This window comes from Pelodiscus sinensis, chromosome 2 (assembly GCF_052426305.1).
Source record: "Pelodiscus sinensis isolate ZL-2025 chromosome 2, ASM5242630v1, whole genome shotgun sequence".
Classification (NCBI taxonomy): domain Eukaryota; kingdom Metazoa; phylum Chordata; order Testudines; family Trionychidae; genus Pelodiscus; species Pelodiscus sinensis.
Genome location: NC_143053.1, coordinates 21,667,285 through 21,685,027, shown reverse-complemented (window position 1 = coordinate 21,685,027; position 17,743 = coordinate 21,667,285). Strand labels below are relative to the sequence as shown.

Here is a 17,743-nt window from a genome sequence, read left to right as displayed (position 1 = left end):
TCTTCTTCTTAGAGTAATGTCCCTATCAATTGGGGGTGGCCAACCCATTACAGACGAAGAGCCAAAATAGTAGTGGATACAATGCAAAGTGCCGAAGGAAAAAAGGTGTTTAGCAAAAAAACCCAACACCACACCACCACAATTTGCTCCTTTAAGAGCCACGAGTGCCGGAGCTAAAAAATTTTTCTTTTAAGAGCTGCACACGGCTCACGAGCCTGTGGGTTGACCACCCCTGCTATAGATGTTCCACTATAGGTGACATCACAGCAGTAAACCCAAGGGGGACTGGGGCTTCGTTATGCAGTATGTTACTACAGAGAGTACAGCAGAGCCAAAGATGGTGTGGCAGGCTGTCCTGCACAGTGCCCTGTTGTTCCATGCCAGGGATGGTCTCAGTGCCAGTCACAGTGCTGGCATCTGCACAAGTCATTGTGCTAAAGTCTGAACCCATCTTGGTGCCTTGTGGTGGGAAACAGTCCCTGGGCAGTGGAGAAGCATGTGCTTCAGAGGTTACAAACAAAGCCTTTGGAGAAGAGATCGTGTGGGTGATGGCATGTCTGCAATGTCCAGAATGGCCAACAAGCAGGCTGCTGCCCTGCACCATAAGGAGGGGCCTTGACCTGCCTCCTGCATATAGTAGTGCCATTCTGAACAGTGCCGGCTGTACCTCAAGCAGTATGACTCTGACTCTAAGTCATGTTTGAAACTCCAAGTGTGGAGAACACAGTGGTGCTGAGTGTGATTGTTACAGAAAATGGTGCCAAAGGGAAGGTGAGTGACGCAACGTCATTGCCAGTTTGCTTCTGCACCCACTTGTGATGGTGGAGGTCTCCCTTGCAGTGTCATCATGGCAAGCAGATCTCTGGCTGCTCTGAAGACATCCAAGGTAGAAAGGAGCTCCAGCTCTCCATTCTCTTAACTGGCACTGAACTGGCACTAACATGGCGTGGGACTTGCACTGAACTTGATGGACGCTTCTGCTGGCCTGAAGTCAACAGTGCCACCTCCTGTGAGACAAGCACAAGATGCCCATCTACAGGATGCACAGCACTAGTGTTGACTGTCCCAGCGGCTCTTTGTCGACGAGTGCCCTGAATCAGTTTTCTTTTGCCTCTTGTGATGCACTGAGAAGGAACATGGTCATGCTGCCACTACAGATGTGTACTTTGGTACTAGGGAGTGTTGGTACCAGAGAGTCTCTATATGCAGTCTTTCCTTAGTGCAGAGCCTCTCTGAGGTTGGTGCACTCTGCATGGATGTGTTGGGTGCCAGGTCCAGCTAGCCCGAGGTTGGCTAGAGTATAAAGGGCTGCCTCTATGTGCAACTGCTTAAGCCTGAAATCCCTTTCCTTGGTTTGAGGGCAGAATCCCTTGAAAATCTTGCACTGACCTATTTGATGGGATTCCCCCAAGCACTTTAAGCAATACTGGTGGGAACTGCCCTTTGGCATTGGTTTGTGTCAAGTACTGCATAGTTTAAAACCTTGGGATTTAGGCATGACCCAAACCCCAACTAGGGGAAAGAAACGGAGCCTCTCAAGCACAAACTTAGTGAAATTTAACTATTTACAAGCTAAAAGTATAGAAGTCACCAAGGGAATGCTTGCCAAAGCAAGGGGAAAAACAAACCAACAAACAAAAAAAACACACACACACTCACTCACTGGTGGCAAGATGGAACTGAGGAGCTTGAAGGTTGGCAGGGTTCTTATGTGACACCATGAAGATAGAATACCAGGGGGATGTCTAAACTAACTGGGGGGGGAAGCTTCTGACAACTATGAACATGGCGTGACAACTCTGGTTATTCCAGAGAAGGTGTAATGAACCTCATTGCTCAAGGTGGGGGTGTCTGTCTGACCTCATTGACTAAACTCCAGATGAGAGACCTGACTCCTTCCAACAACCAGCTCTTATCCCCCACCTCTCCAGTCCTTTGTTCTCAAGCTGGGAAATGTTGCTCAACTCCTCAGCAAAAAGATGGGAAAAATCTATATATTTTGTGTTATTGAGTGTGAGGTGTCTATGTCCTGATGATTGGATGTGCCATTATCTTCAGAGATGTTTCACTGATATGGGGATTCAGGGCTCAGACAGGTAGGTAACCCCACACACTGTCCTAACCAGCCAGCACAACAGCCCTTTCTTCCATTTAACAGGTAACAATATAGCATATGGGAAACTGTGGCATGCACAGACTCAAAAGATTACAGAAAACAACACTTGGCATAATTAGCAAAATCATATTTAGCTAGAAAATAGTTTGAGATCCAGAAATGGAGGGAGGTGGAAGAGAAGACTTTTCTTCCCATAATGTCAGGCAGCTTATATCCATTAAGCAGAATAGCCTTTGGGTGTTGCTTCCTTGATTTCCTTGTATTATCAAAGAGTTAGGTGGTGGGTGCAAGAATAAATACAAGTGAATGGAACAAAGGAATGCTTTTCTGCCCTCTTTGAGATAAGAGCACAAGAAGCAGAAGCTTTGCTGGGTCCATGATGGTCTTGTTGATTGAGAGAGCCACCCAATCCAGCTGGGACTGAATGGCTGCACAATATTCAGGAACTGTGTTGAGTCTCCTGAACTTCCTTAAACTAAATCTAGAACTTGGACATCACCCTGTGCATTGATTCTGCCTAAAGATGGAATAACTGCCTCATCTAATGAAAAGCATGAAACTGCCTTCAGAATTAACTTGCTTTCATCTTCCAAATACTCCAATGGGCTGGTTGGTGTAGGCCTCACAATAGTAAACATGGCTCATGTTTCAATCTTGGGGCTCTAGAGTAGGGCTCCCATGCCTCCCAGCAGTGCCAGTAGGAGAGATTAACTGGCATAGGAGAAGGACTCCTTGGCACATGGTACCACTTGTAGGGTCAATATCTGTCCCAAGGTGAGGCTCATGATCATCTTAGGGCTACTGTCCAAGGCCACCTCTATGTAGTGCTACACAGACTCCTGAGGTGCTTCTTGCTAATAGGAAGAAAAGGCTGGATCTTGGATTACTGATGGAACTGACAGTAGGTATGCCTGCATACTGAGACTGGAAGGTAGGATGGTAGAATGACCTGCATTCTTGAAATAGCCTCTTTCTTTGGAACAAAAATGGTCCCAGGAAGTGAGGACTGGGAAGAAACTGATTTTTTCTAGAAATTCATGGAAGCTGAAATAGATCATCGCCATCTTTATATCAGGAAAAAGAAAGATTATTCTCACATCATCAGTAGATCCTTAAATTAACCCATGCCAGCAATAGCAAGTTATTAGATTATTTAACCCTATTTCATGTTCAGAAAATAGAAAGTATACATACTTTAAGATCTCCATAGTCCACTATAAGCGGGGAAGCTGGCTCAGTGAGGATCTCTATGGCTTTCTCAACACTGATTAGCTGCTGCTGTTCAACTTGAGAACGTCTACCACGTGTCATACGAAGTACACACACATCTAGAATGAAAAATTAACTTTAAAATCAGGATTTCTGTCAAACTATCTGGATTAATTCATGGCCAAAACATCCAACATCTCTGTTGAACTAGACAATGTTCTCTCTCTGGAGAGCCACCAAGAGGTCTTCAAAACAGAAAATGCATTGCCCAGTGATTTCCTGTTATTGGCATTTACAAGTTTGAGATGTCTGGTTTGTGCTTCTTTTCTAGTACACACAAGAGGCAGTTCAGATTTCACCATTCTATGGCCAAAAAAACTCTATAGATGAAAGCATTTAAAGCTGTAATGAAATGCTAAAATCTCATTAGCTGATGATACATAAATTCTTAACTCTGACAATCTTACAAAATTTAACTATATACATGGACTTAAAAGCAGCCAATGTAAAAATTATTCAAATGGTTTCTCAAACGGGAAAGACTGTAGAGAAAATCAGAATTAGGTAACATTTATAGGCACATAGAAATTGTCATATTGGAACAGATCCACAGACCATCCAGTCCAGTAACCAACACTAGATACTTCAGAGGAAGGTGCAAAAAACCTTACATAAGGCAGATCTGGAATAATCACGCCCCACCCAATTAATCCCTAGCAGTTAAAAACAATTTAGAGCACTAGTCTTAACATCTCTTAAGAAGTGTTAGCAATAACTATAACTCTGGATATTCCTATTATGCAGAATTCTATTATTAATGCTAGTGTTCAAATTATTTTTGAATTTAGATAATTTTTTTGCCTCAACAACATTCTAGGACAATAAGTTCTACAGTTTAATTATATACTATTTGAGAAAGTATTTATTTATATTCCTTTTCAATTTGCCATTTTTTATTGAACTCCTTGTTTTTGTGTCAAAAGATGAAAAACTCCCAATCTACTTTTATTACACCCCCTCTTATTAGTCTTTTTTGAAGGTAAACAATCCCAGTCTCTTCAATTTATCTTTATATAAAGTTTTTCCATGTCATTAATCATTTTAAAAAAAATCACCCTTTTCAGAACCTCCAGATTCTTTTTTTTTTTTCCTTTTTTTTTTTTTTTTAAAAGGTGAGTGACCACCACAGCACAGAGTATTCTAGGGCAGTGTTTCTCAATCTCTTTAATACCAGAGACCTGCTTGCTGTTTTCCTAAACTGCGTTCAGGAAGTCTTAGGGACCAGCACTGGTTCACTGACCAGTCAGTAAGAAACATTTTTCTAGAGAATATGGCACTGTTGTATTATGCATTTCCCATGTTCTTCTCCACCCCACTATATTGTTTGCTTTTCTGACTGCAGCTACACAGTGAGCAGACGGTCTTCACTGGGCTGTCCAAATGACATCCATATCTCTTCCAAAGTTGAAACAATTAATTTAGACAACTTTAAGGTATCTGAGTAGTTAAAAGATTTTTCTGTGATGTACCTCAATTAGCATCTCAACAACGAAGAAGTTAAGTTGCCACCCTGGTGCCTACTTTCCTAGCTTGATACTTTCCTAACTTCTCTCTGAAGTTCCTCACAATTTGTTCTCAATTGGATTAACCTAAATCACTTTTCTGATGTGCAACTTTTGCTACCTTACTGCTCACAAAGTTCCAGAACATTAATAAATATACTAAATAATATGGGACCTAGTATAGAACCATAAAGCATCCTGCAACTAATCTTTCACCATGATGAAGGCCGACCCTTTACTCCTATTCTTTGTTTCTTGTGTCTTAGGCAGTTTTTGATCTATGACCACACTTTGCCTCTAAACATCCTCACTATTTATTTTTGTCAGTAATTTTTTGTGTGAGGGTACCTTGCCAAAAGCTTTTCAAAGTCTAAATAAACTATATCAACTGGTTCCACTTTATCGACTGTTTATTTTTTTCAATTTTTCCAACTAATGTATCATCTACAGATATAATACGTATTATTGGTCTAAATTCCCCAGATCATCGCTAGTGCTTCTTCAATATAGACAAGTCTTGCTACCAGTAGCTGGTGGAGCTTTTTTGGTTTTGGAGAGACACAGAAAGACCATACATTTTTGTTAGCAGATTATTCACTTGACACTTATGCTCTCAATTTTGACCAGTCAAACATCTGGGATACAGTAACCAGTTCCAGACAAGAAAGCGGGGAAGAAAAAAAATAAGAGGGAAAAGCTAAGTCTGCTCCCCAGCCCCAATTAGTGCCATAGGAACAATCATTTGGAACAATGTACTTCCAAAGGATATTCTAATGAGAACTGCATGCTGAACTTGTCATATTTTATAAATATGCTGGTGATAGATATCTAAGAAAAATAAGGGAGTCAGTAATGTATGTGGATTTTAGTTGAGCATTTAACTTAAACCTCTGAAAAACCTCTCAATTCCACCACTTGCCTGGATATGAACAATATTGCATAAACTGGAATCTAGCTGAAATTCTACACACAAAGGGGTATTAGAAATTGCCAGTTTTGTGGATGACAGAAATGTTTCTAAATGGCTAATAAAAAGGGATCTGAGAAGGAGAATAAACAGATTCTTAATAAAATAAAAATATTAATGTGGGAAGAGATGCAAACATTTTGAATGCCAATAAAGATAAAAATGTAGAAAAAATAGGAAAATAAAGTGAGACTTCAACTTTAAGAAATACATGCAAATACACTTGAAAATGCTTATCAGATGATAAAAAAACTGAGCTGCATAAAAAGAAACAAGGCAAATTAGGCACAAGTCTGAATGATTATATGGCAGTATATGAAAGGCAAGTCTGAAAAGAATTAAGAGGCATTACATCACAGGACAGAGAGAAAATATTAATTGTGCATGGGACTAAGGCTGCAAGTCTGCCAAAATGGTCATGGATTCAGTGTCTTTCTGGGACCTCGGAGGACTTGTTTGGACAGCCGCACTAGCTGCTGTAGAAATACAACTGCACCTGGGATATCTGATTTAATTCAGGGCACCATATTATCAGGAAAATACTAATATAATAAAAACAACTCAATGAAGAGCAACAGAAGTGCAGCTAGGAGGACTGATTTAAGAGGAAAGACTTGAGAGTTAAACAAAGGTTGGTTAAGCAATGACAAGAGATTGGCTTGGTTAGAACAGTTTAAAAAATATCTGAAAAATATGAACATTCAGAACAGCAAAGCATAATTTAGAATAAAAATACTGGATGAAATTGAGAAGTTTAAGATTAATAAATGTACCACAGGAAATAATTTCATTAACAAGAATAGGGGATTAATGAGTTAAGGTCTTTCCATCTCTAGATTCAGTGACTATCCACTTACCATTGCAATCCTTCTCTTCAGAGTTTTCCATTATTTGAGAATTGAGAATTTCTCCATTACAGCCTTCACTTTCTCTTCTCAGTTCTAAAAATACAGGAGTCTTATTGGTTTCCTTTTCAAATCCATGCTTAGCATTGTCACAGATGTCTCTCTCTTTCCCACCTTCTGCCTCAGACTTATTTTCACAATCATTTGCCTGCAGTTCCCGAAGAGCAGTTTCTCCTTCTTCCATTGAAGAATCACGTGTAACTTCAGTTTCAGTCTGATCCACACTAGAATCATGATTTTCTAGAAACACTTCTACATCACTCTCAAGATCATCCTGCTCTTCCTCTGGAATTTTGTTCTCTTTATTGAACTGAGAAATCTTCCTCTTCTTTGTTAAACTACCCAAGGACCACTTTTTCCTTCTGCGAGGTTTTTTCTTTGATAAAGCTACAAAAGAGAGTTACAAAAACCCCCACAAGAGTAACCCAAAAATATTTGGCAAAAATGATATCTTGCCCCTAAGACTTTCTTACTTAACAAGAAAAATAATCAAAGAAATAGAAGGTTACTCACCATGTGCAGTAACTGAGGTTCTTTAAGATGGGTCTTTTATAAGTCAGTGGTCCCCAATGCGGCGCCCGCCGGGCCATTTATGTGCACCCACTGAGTGATCGGGGCCAGCCCCGCCCCCGGGTGCCCAGCAGCCCCAAAAGGTTGGGGACCACTGATATAAGTGCTCCACTGAAGGTGTGGCAGTGCCCACTTTGCCTGGTATTGGAAATCTTTGGTAGCAATGACCATTGGGCTGACCATGTGCTCTTTCCCATTTTGTACCATGAGCTGCATGTGTATTTTTATGATATACATATAAAAATGCTGTGCGGGATCCAACTGTTCTCAGTTCTTTCTATACCATAAAATGTATCTTTGAGCACTGAGGCAGAAGGGAGGAGGACAGGTAGTGGAGCACCCATAGGGGCACACATCTCAAAAAATGTCAGTTACTGCATACGGTGAGTAACTTTCTCTTATTCTTCAAGTAACATCCCTATACATGGTCCACTGTAGGGGACTGTAGAACAATCAGGGTAGATAAAAATGGATGATTTAAAAACAACAACAACAAAAAAAAGCCTAATTTTTTAATTTAAATTGGATTTTTTTTTAAATCGATATTACATTTCTTAGTTACAATTAAATATCACAAACATGCTACACCCACAAATATAGTCTCAAAAAATGAATTAATGTCTCTAGTCTGTCCAGCTTAACTGCTAGCTCTTGCTTCTTGAAATTTCTCGGCTTCCAATTTCTGATTCTCAGCAGAGTAAAAAGTAATGTGCAAAGAAAGACAAGCTGGATTACGGATGTTAAATTGCAAGTAATTGACTAATTGAATAGGAGTGTTGCTACACTTCAAAGGTGAAAGTGCTGTGGGGAGCATGGGATCAGCTGGGCAGTCCCCCACCGGCCCTGTGCTCCCAATGGTGTTTCAAAGCAGCAGTGCCATGTGTAGCCCAGGGTCAGCTGGGGACTCCACCGCTGACACCAGGCTCCATGCAGCACTGCTGCTTTCAAGTACCCCTTCCCCCTCTTGCTGCATCTTTCTGATGGGGGTGGGGTGGGGAGAGCAACTGGTCAGTTAGCCTGTCAACTATCCGATAAGCATTTGCTTATCAGATAGTTGACTAGCTGTTCACATCCCCCTAAGCTGGATAGGATTGTTTTTGTTCTGTGCCAATGTGGTGGTGGTGGATCTTGGCCAAGCATGGCAGAGGAGTAGTTAAGGCATTGTCTTAAGAAAAATCTACATAAACTGGAAATTCAGCTTAAGATATGCAACTCCAGTAATGTAAATAACGTAGCTGAAATTGACTTACCTTAAGCCAAATTTTTCTAGTGGCCCCACAACAGTGGGAGGCCAATGGGACTTCCCTTATTCCTTGAGACTGTGAGGAGTTCCAGAGTTGACAGAAGTACCTTCAGTATTCAATTTAGCAGGTCCTTTCTAGACCCACTAAATCAAACTTTGGAAAAATCAACCTCAGCATCCTCCATTTAGCATAGACATGACCCAGACAGAGAGACACTATATAAAAAAGGATAGAGGCAGCATAGAAAGGCACAGTGGAGAGGACTGGAAAGAAAAGGGATGACATTCAGCAGAGTCAGAGCTTTTTATGTCCTCCCTCACTTTTGCCAAAGAAAAACTGTCAACTTCTGGGCATAAGAGACCCTCTATCTGGGAATAATTTGAAGAAATTTGTTCCCTGGGTAAAAAAGGAAAACTTGTTAAGTGTAAGCAGTGCAAGAATATGATGCAGGGGCTGACTGCAAGAATGAAACATCATAAGGAAAACTGCTTATTGTGGATGAAGACATGGATATGGCTGACTGGATCAATTGGTTAGTAACTAATTCACTTTGTAATGTATCATTCTTCAAGACTCTCTCTCTCTGTCTTTGAGTAGAAGTGAGATTTGACAAGTAAATTTCCAAGCTGTTTACTATTTTGGGTGTTGCTGGGGGGAAAAAAGTTTAGCTTGCTAATACTTATGGCTTGTTCAATTAGTTAACTCTATTCTATACTCTTGGGGTTTTAAGAAAACGACAACTGCCAGTGAGTTCAATGGGGCTTACTCCAAAATTAAGTGCACTCTAAGTACAGTCTTACTTTTTTTTTGTTTTTGTTCTTGTTATTTACATTGTAATTTAAATCAATCCACCCTCAAAACAATACCCTTAGATGGAAGGCTGGAGCTTCAGAACGGTGTCCAAAAAGGAAGAGAATTCCATAGGTATGCTGTACATCGTGTGAAGAAATACTTTTTTGTTTTAAACCTGTTAACTGTTCATTTCATTGGTGATCCCTCGTTCGTGTGTTCAGAAGTAGTAGTAAATAACACTTCTGTATCTACTTTCTCTATTTCAGTCATCATAGACCTCTAATATGCCCCCCCCACCCCCTTTAGTTGTGTCTTTTTCAAGCTGGAGTCCCAGTTTTATTACTCCTCCTCATATGGCAGCCATTCAATATCCTTAATCATTTTTGTTGCCCTTTTCTGAATCTTTTCCAATTCCAATATACCTTTTTTTAAATAGGGTGACCACACCTGCATGCAGTCATATCATGTATTTAGAGGCAATATGATATTTTGTTTTATTATCGACCTCTTTAATTATTCCCAACATTCTATTAGCTTTTTTGACTGCTGTTGCACATTAGAATCAGAACAATAGAGCTGGAAAAGATCTCAGAAGGTAATCAAGTCCAGCCCCCTGCCCTAGGCAGGACCAATGCCTTTGTCAAGCCGAGACTTAAAAATCTCTAGGGATGGAGACTCCACTACTTCCCTAGGTAACCCATTCCAGTGCTTCACCACTCTCCTAATGAAACAGTTTTTCCTAATATCCAACCTTGACCTCTCCCACCACAACCTGAGACCATTGTTCCTTGTTCTGCCATCCACCACTACTGAGAACAACCTTTCTCCAGCCTCTTTGGAACCTCCCTTCAGGAAGTTGAAGGCTGCTATCAAATCCCCCCTCACTCTTCGCTTCTGCAGACTAAACAGACTCAACTCCCTCAGCGTCTCCTCGTAGGTCATATGCTCCAGCACCCTAATCATTTTGGTTGCCCTCTGCTGGACCCTCTCCAATGCATCCACATCCTTTTTGTAGTGGGGGGCCCAGAACTGGACACAATACTCCAGATGTGGCCTCACAAGAGCCAAAAAAGGGGAATAATCACATCTCTGGATCTGCTGGCAATGCTTTTCCTAATGCAACCTGATATGCCATTAGCCTTCTTGGCTACAAGGGCACACTGTTGACTCATATCCAGTTTCTGTAATCCCCAGGTCCTTTTCTGAAGAACTACTACTTAGCTGGTTGGTCCCCAGCCTGTAACAATGCTTGGGATTCTTCCATCACAAGTGCAGGACTCTGTACTTGTCCTTGTTGAACCTCATCAGATTTCTTGTGGCTCAATCCTCCAATTTGTCTGTGTCACTCTGGACCCTATCTCTGCCCTCGAGTGTATCTACCTTGCCCCCTAGCTTAGTGTCATCTGCAAACTTGCTGAGGGTACAATCCATCCTCTCATCCAGGTCATTAATAAAGATATTGAACAAAACCGGTCCTAGAACTGAACCTTGGGGCACTCCGCTAGAAACTGACCACCAACCTGACACCGAGCCATTGGTCACTACCTGCTGGTCCTGGCCTTCTAGCCAGCTTTCTATCCATCTTACCGTTCTTTTATTCAATCCACATTCCCTTAACTTGCTGGCAAGAATATTGTGGGAGACAGTATCAAAAGCCTTCCTAAGTCAAGGTATAACACATCCACTGATTTTCCATTGTTCACAGAGCCAGTTACCTTATCATAGAAGCTAATCAGATTGGTCAGGCATGACTTACCCTTTGTGAATCCATGCTTACTATTCCTGATCACTTTCCCCTCTTCCAAGTGCCTCAAAATGGATTCCTTAAGGATCCCTTCCATGATTTTTCCAGGGACCAAGGTAAGACTGACCGGCCTATAGTTCTCTAGATCGTCCTTCTTCCCTTTTTTGAAGATGGGCACTACATTTGCCTTTTTCCAATCATCCGGGATCTCTCCCGATCTCCACGACTTTTCAAAGATAATGACCAAAGGCTCCTCAATGACATTTGCCAACTCCCTCAGTCCGGACCCATGGATTTGTGTACGTTTAGCTTTTCTAAATAGTTCCTAACCTGTTTTCTCCACCAAGGGCTGTCCATCTTCATCCCATCTTGCGTCACTTAGCACATTAGTCCAGGAGCCGACCTTGTCCATGAAGACAGAGGCAAAGAAAGCATTGAGTACTTCAGCTTTCTCCACATCATCTGTCACTAGGTGACCACCTTCATCCAGTAGGGGCCCTACACCCTCTCTGATGTCCTTCTTCTTCTTAACATGCCTGTAGAAACCTTTCTTGTTATCCTTCACATCCTTTGCCAGTGGCAATTCCAATTATGCTCTCCCCTTCCTGATACCCCCACCCCTGGTCATTGTCCAAGTTTCCACTTTTTGTAAGCTTTCTTTTTGTGCTTAAATTGACCAAGGATTTCCCCTGTAAGCCAATCCAGTCTCCTACCATGTTTGCTTCTCTTGCTACACATTGGGATGGTTTCTTTTTGTGCCTTCAATAAGGCTTCTTTAAAATACTCTCCTGGACTCCTTTCCCCTTCATGTTAGCATCCCAGGGGATTCTGTCCATCAGGTCTCTGAGGGAGTCAAAATCTGCTTTCCTAAAGTTCAAGGTGTATATTTTACTACTCTCGTTTCTTCCTTTGGTCAGGATCCTGAAATTTACCATCTCATGATCACTGCTTCCAAGGTTGTCACCTACCCCTACTTCCCCTATTAGTTCCTCCCTGTTTGCGAGCAGAAGGTCAAGCTGCGCATGGCCCCTGGTCAGGTCCTTCAGCACTTGTACCAAGAAGTTATCCCCAACATTCTCCAAAAACTTCCTGGATTGCCTGTGTACTGCCGTATTGGTTTCCCAACAGATGTCAGGGTGATTAGAGTCCCCCACAAGAACCAGGGCCTCTGATCTGGAAGCTTCTCTCAGTTGTCCGAAGAAAGACTCATCTACCTCATCCACACTATTCGGTGGCCTGTAGTAGACACCAATCTCAACATCACTGCTGTTGTTTGCACCTCTAAACTTAACCCATAGACTCTCCACAGGCTTTTCTCCCTCTATATACTGGACTTCTGAGTAATCATAGTGCTCTCTTACACACAGTGCAACTCCTCCTCCTTTTCTCCCCACCTGTTCTTCCTGAACAGGCTGTACCCTTCCATGTCAGCGCTCCAGTCATGCAAGTCATCCCACCAAGCCTGTTATCCCAATTAAATCATATTTCTTGGACTGGGCCAGAGCCTTCAAGTCTTCCTGTTTGTTGCCCAGGCTACTCGCATTGGTGTACAAACACCTCAGATAACCAGTTGATCCCCCTATCTTCTCCATTTGAATCAGGGGTCCTCCTTTCTTTCTCGTTCCTCTTTGCATTTCTTCCCGGTATCCAACTTTTCCACTACTCCCCTCAGGGTTTTGGTCACCGTTCCCCAACTAACCTAGTTTAAAGCCCTCCTAACTAGGTTTGCAAGCCTGCCCGCGAAGATGCTCCTTCCTCTCTTTGTTAAGTGGATCCCATCTCTTCCTAACAATCCTTGTGCCTGGAACAGAGTCCCATGGTCAAAGAAACCAGAGCCCTCTCTCCGACACCACCTGTGCAACCACGCATTTACTTCCTTAATTCAACGATCCCTGCCCAGTCCTTTCCCTTCAACAGGGAGGACGGATAAGTGAATGCTAACAGGGAGTTTGGAGAGGGAGTTCTCCAGGACAGCAGGTATGGATGGTGATAGGTCTGCTGTTGTTACCTGCACTGCATGTGCCATGTTTGTCTTCCTCCCAGAAGAAAGAACGGATTTCATCTGCACTAAATGCAAGCTGGTCGCCATTTTGGAAGAAAAAATTAGAGGACTGGAGACCCAAGTGTCGACCGTACGCTCGATCAGAGAGGACGAAGACTTCCTCAATAGAAGGCAGCGTTTAATCCTACAAGCATGGCAGGCAGAAGAGCCAGAAAGAGCAGTACAAGACCAGGAAGAGAACTGGCAGCATGTAACTTCTAGAAGGAGAAAAAGGCCAGCACAGGAATCCCACAATGCTATAGAGGTAAGTAGTCGTTTTCAGGCTCTCCCCACAGGCTCTGTGGTGGTGAATGCTTTGGAAGGGACCTCACAAGGAAGAAACTGGAAGGGAACACCATCTACTGGAAGGCATGGGATGCGTAGTCCTAGGGATGGGGGTTCCATTGAATGGATTTTTGCAGAGAACTATATCCAGAATGACTCTAAGATCTCTCTCTCTGAAGAGGTAATTGCTAATTTAGACCCCATCATTTTATTTATATATCTATATAAAAAGTTGGGATATTTTCCAATATGCGTTACTCTGCATTTGTCAACGTAAATTTTTTTCCCCTTCACATATTGTTGTCCAGTCAGCCTAATGCTGAGAGATCCTTTTGTAGCTTTTCACAGTCTGCCTAGGACTTAACTATCTTAAGTAATTTTGTATCATCTGTAAATTTTGACACCTTGCTCTTTACTCTTTTTCCAGATCAATTATGAATATATTGAATAAGGGTGGTCCTGGAACAGACTTCTAGATGACACCACTAGTTACCTCTCTTCATTCTGAGAACTACTCTTTGTTTTCCTATCTTTTAAACAGTTACCAATGTATGAGAGGACCTTTCCTCTTATCCTATGGCAGCCTTTTTTGCTTAAAGAGCCTTTGGTACAGGACCCTGCCAAGCTTCATGAAAATCTAGGTACCACTTGATCCCCCCATCCACATACTCGTTGACCCCCTCAAAGAATTTAGTAAATTGGAGAAGTATGATTTCCCTTTACAATCACTATGTTGACTCTTCTTCAGCAAAATGCGTTCATCTACATGTTTGACGATATTGTTCTTAACTATAGTTTCAACCAGTTTACTGAGTACTGAATTCAAGCTTACTGGCCTGTAATTGCCAGGACCAGCTCAGAAGCTCTTTATAAAAGTTGGTGTTACAGCAGCTATCTTCCAGTCATTTGGCAGAGATTCTGATTTAAATGATAGCTTACAGACTACAGTTAGTAGTTCTCAAATGTGAAAAAGCAGTTCGTTCCCAACTTTTGGGCGAATACCATCTGGTCCTGGTCACTTATTACTGTTTAATTTATCAATTTATTCCAAAACCACCTCTAACTACCCTACCCCCTGTCCTTCAGCGTGAATGCCTGGAATTGCTCCTACTTCTTGTCTGGCAGGAACAGATGAATTACTGTAATTCAGAACAGTTCATAATAATTGTATTTAGCCATAAAAGAGAGCCTTGTAATTGGCGATATGAAACCTGAGCATTGCAGAAACACATGCTTTGCAACCAAACAAGTATAGCTGCATCTCCCTACAACAGGCCTAGTTGCCCTGGGGTAGTGTTGGAGTCTTTTTTTTATGTACCACTTTGTTGACCACATTGTATTTGAAGTTGGCTATGAAAAAATTCCAGTTCCTTAAATGGGGACATGGTATTTTTTGACCACTTGCTTGCTGGTCGGCAGGATGAACACTGGAGTTTCCCAGAGCACCCTGACAGCGTCTTAATAGGAAGGGCTATCTTTGCAGATGTCAAGGCAGATGGAATATTGAGCAGCTTGCATTTTTGCTTTTTACCATGAAATTTGAGATTTCATGATTCTGTTGAATACTTCTTGAAAATGTCTGAAATCATCTGCTGACGTAGGAGATGGTGGCATGATGGCCTCATTAAGGGAAGAGAAGTAGTGTGGTAGTGCAAATTCTTCCCTCCATTTCTTCCTGCTGTTCCTCCATCATTACTGGATTGACATCAGGTAGTTGAGAGATGGATGAGGTTGGCAATTGTGAACCTTCCTGGCTCCATTTTATGGGCATTTTTGGAAACTACACCCTACACATAACACATACAAGGGTACCAGGAGGATCAATGTGGAGGAACAGGTCTGTGGGGTTGCATCCTTGGGTGACCATATCAGGGTCCTGGTTTGATTCCAGGCTCGGGATAACATGGACTAGCAGAGGAGTGTCTGCATGGGTAATCTGGAAGTGTGGGTAGAATGCAGTACATTTCATCTTCCTCCTCATTGGGGGAGGGTAGTACAGTTCTCAGTGATGCAGGGGAAGAGTGGTGAAGCTGGGGAAGAAGCTTGAGCTGTCCTGATCTTGCTACAGAGGAGTAGAGAATCAGGTATATCAGATGACCAGGTCCCTTGGATAGCTGTACTCCTGCGGAGCAGGCAAGAGCATCATCGGCACCAGTGGCTGCCTGGAAAGTGAAGGAACTATCAGTGTCAAGGGCAGAATTTATTCCCTTGGAGCGGCCAGTAGATAGTGGAGATGGCTTGCCCAGCGCCAAGAGTCTCATTGGTGCCAGGAATGCGGTTGAAGCCTAAGCACCCAAGGTTGTCTTGGATGAGACACTTTGTACCATTTCAGAAGCTCTTGCATTGTGTTCTTAGTCCCAAGAGATAGCGTGCCCATCTGTGGTCTGACCCCTTTAAGATCCCTAGACTTGTGTCTTTCTTCAGTACCAGAGGTACCTGGAAGGTTGTAGAAGCAGTTTCACCATGATGATATTAAGGTAACTGACCTCATAAGGGATGGCTCTCTCTGAAGCAGCTCATTGAAAGGCAATGTACTAGCCAGTTTTTTCCTATCTGAGCAGGAAAGCATTTCCTCTTGGATGGCTGTAGTGAGTGGGGTTCAGCTGATGAAACCAAATGTGAGAGGTGCACCAGAAGTATGTAAAGGTTAGGGGCAGGAAGCTGGCTGTAGAGAACCCTCCATGGGCATGTCTGCACAGCAGGTCAAAAGTTGAATTAAGCTACGCAACTTCAGCTACGTCAAAATAGCTTAATTCGGCTTTTGGCACTGTCTACATAGCAGGAAGTCAAAGGAAGAACAACTCTTCCATTGACTTCTCTTACTCCTATAAAATGAGGGTTACAGGAGCTGGAATAAGTCATCCTTCAGCTTGCCATTATTTCAAAATAATGGCTTGCAGTGTAGACACATTCTTTGTTATTTTGGAATAATGTCAGTTATTCTGAAATAATGCTCCTGTATAGACATAGCCATGGGCTGATTTCGTAGTCCTTTTGGGCCCAAGCAGTCAAGTTAATGGAGTGGGTGCACTTCTGTGTGACATGTCCCTCACTGAGGGAGCAGATGCACTGGGAGTTATCAACACCCTGGAAAGGGTCTTCCAGAAAGAGGCATTTCTTGAACCTAGGAGATCCTGATATAGCCCCAGAAGGAGGGGAAGGACAAACTCTCATTTGGGAATGACAGGGTAATGCATAAGGTAAGGGGGAGTGAAGAATAACTAAAAAGTTTTTTAAGGGGAGAAAATGAACAGAAATGGCTAATTACTTATGTAAAAGTAAGTTAATGAGAGTATCTCTACATATTAAAGAGGTAGAACAGCTATGCTCCTTATTTGGTTCTAGATCAAAGGTGACTGAGAAGGAACTGAAAGTGGCTCAACTACACAGTGCTATATACAGATACACCCCCCCGCCCCCCCACACACACAGCAGGAAAAAGGGAATAAAGCATGTACAGTCCAATGGGAACTGCTATCAGACATCTCCAATCCCAGGCACAGAGATGTTGCTGCACCTACAGGGGAGTATCCAGAAGGACATTACTTGAAGAATGTAAATATTTTAATGCTAAATCAGAGCTTCAAGACACAGATTTGCTCTTAGATGTAAAAGCATTCAAAGTTAATTATGTAATAGCATTCACCAAATGTTATTCAATTATAGTTGTGACAAAACAAAACAAAAATCACTTTATAAAACACTGACTAAGACCCATGTTCTGGCACAAACAGATTTGGGCTCACTGTGAAGATAAACAATTGGGACAATTATTCAGGTAAGCACACATATTGGCTTTGTCTACACTACAAGATTTGCCGCAAGAGCCTATGCAAATGAAGCTCTGATTAGCATTTTCTCGTGTTTTATTTGCATACTCTTTCAGTCCATTTTTGCGCTAGGGGTTTTTTGTGCAAAACAGGCAGTATGGCAGCGGCCCTTTTGCGCAAAACCCCCTTTTCCCACAAGATCCTTATGCCCGTCCCGGAGAGGCAAAAATGCCTAGTGCAAAAACAGACCGAAAGAGAGTAGGCAAATGAAGCGCGGGAAAATGCTAATCCATGCTTCATTTGCATAGGTTCTTGCAGCAAAAGTCAATAGTATAGCTGTAGCCATACACAGACCATTAACAAGACAACTAAAATTAGAAAAGTCTCATGGAGTACATGGTTTTATGGGCTGATCTAACTCACAAGGTTTAGGAGTCCTCGTACTAAATACTTTCCAGATTACTTAAGAAACTTTACCCAGAACTATTTAACTTGCACAGACTGGAATTTGCTTACATGTCTTCTACTGCAGAAGATT

The 17,743-nt window shown here is 42.2% G+C and overlaps 1 protein-coding gene across 4 annotated transcripts in view; it reads right to left on the bottom strand.

Moving 5' to 3' along the window:
• The window catches only part of ATAD2 (ATPase family AAA domain containing 2), an 88,165-nt gene that overhangs the window by 11,515 nt on the left and 58,907 nt on the right, over nucleotides 1–17,743 (bottom strand). The window contains exons 25-27 of one of the 4 annotated variants that reach the window (XM_025178690.3): nucleotides 6,874–7,146; nucleotides 6,712–6,795; nucleotides 3,311–3,444 (exon numbers count right to left, since the gene is read on the bottom strand). In XM_025178690.3, coding sequence (XP_025034475.2) covers nucleotides 3,311–3,444; nucleotides 6,712–6,795; nucleotides 6,874–7,146 — 491 coding nt within the window. Of the gene's footprint in view, nucleotides 1–3,310; nucleotides 3,445–6,711; nucleotides 7,147–17,743 lie in introns of all 4 variants that reach the window. The other 3 variants (XM_075920164.2, XM_075920163.2, XM_075920165.2) reach the window with 3 other exon arrangements.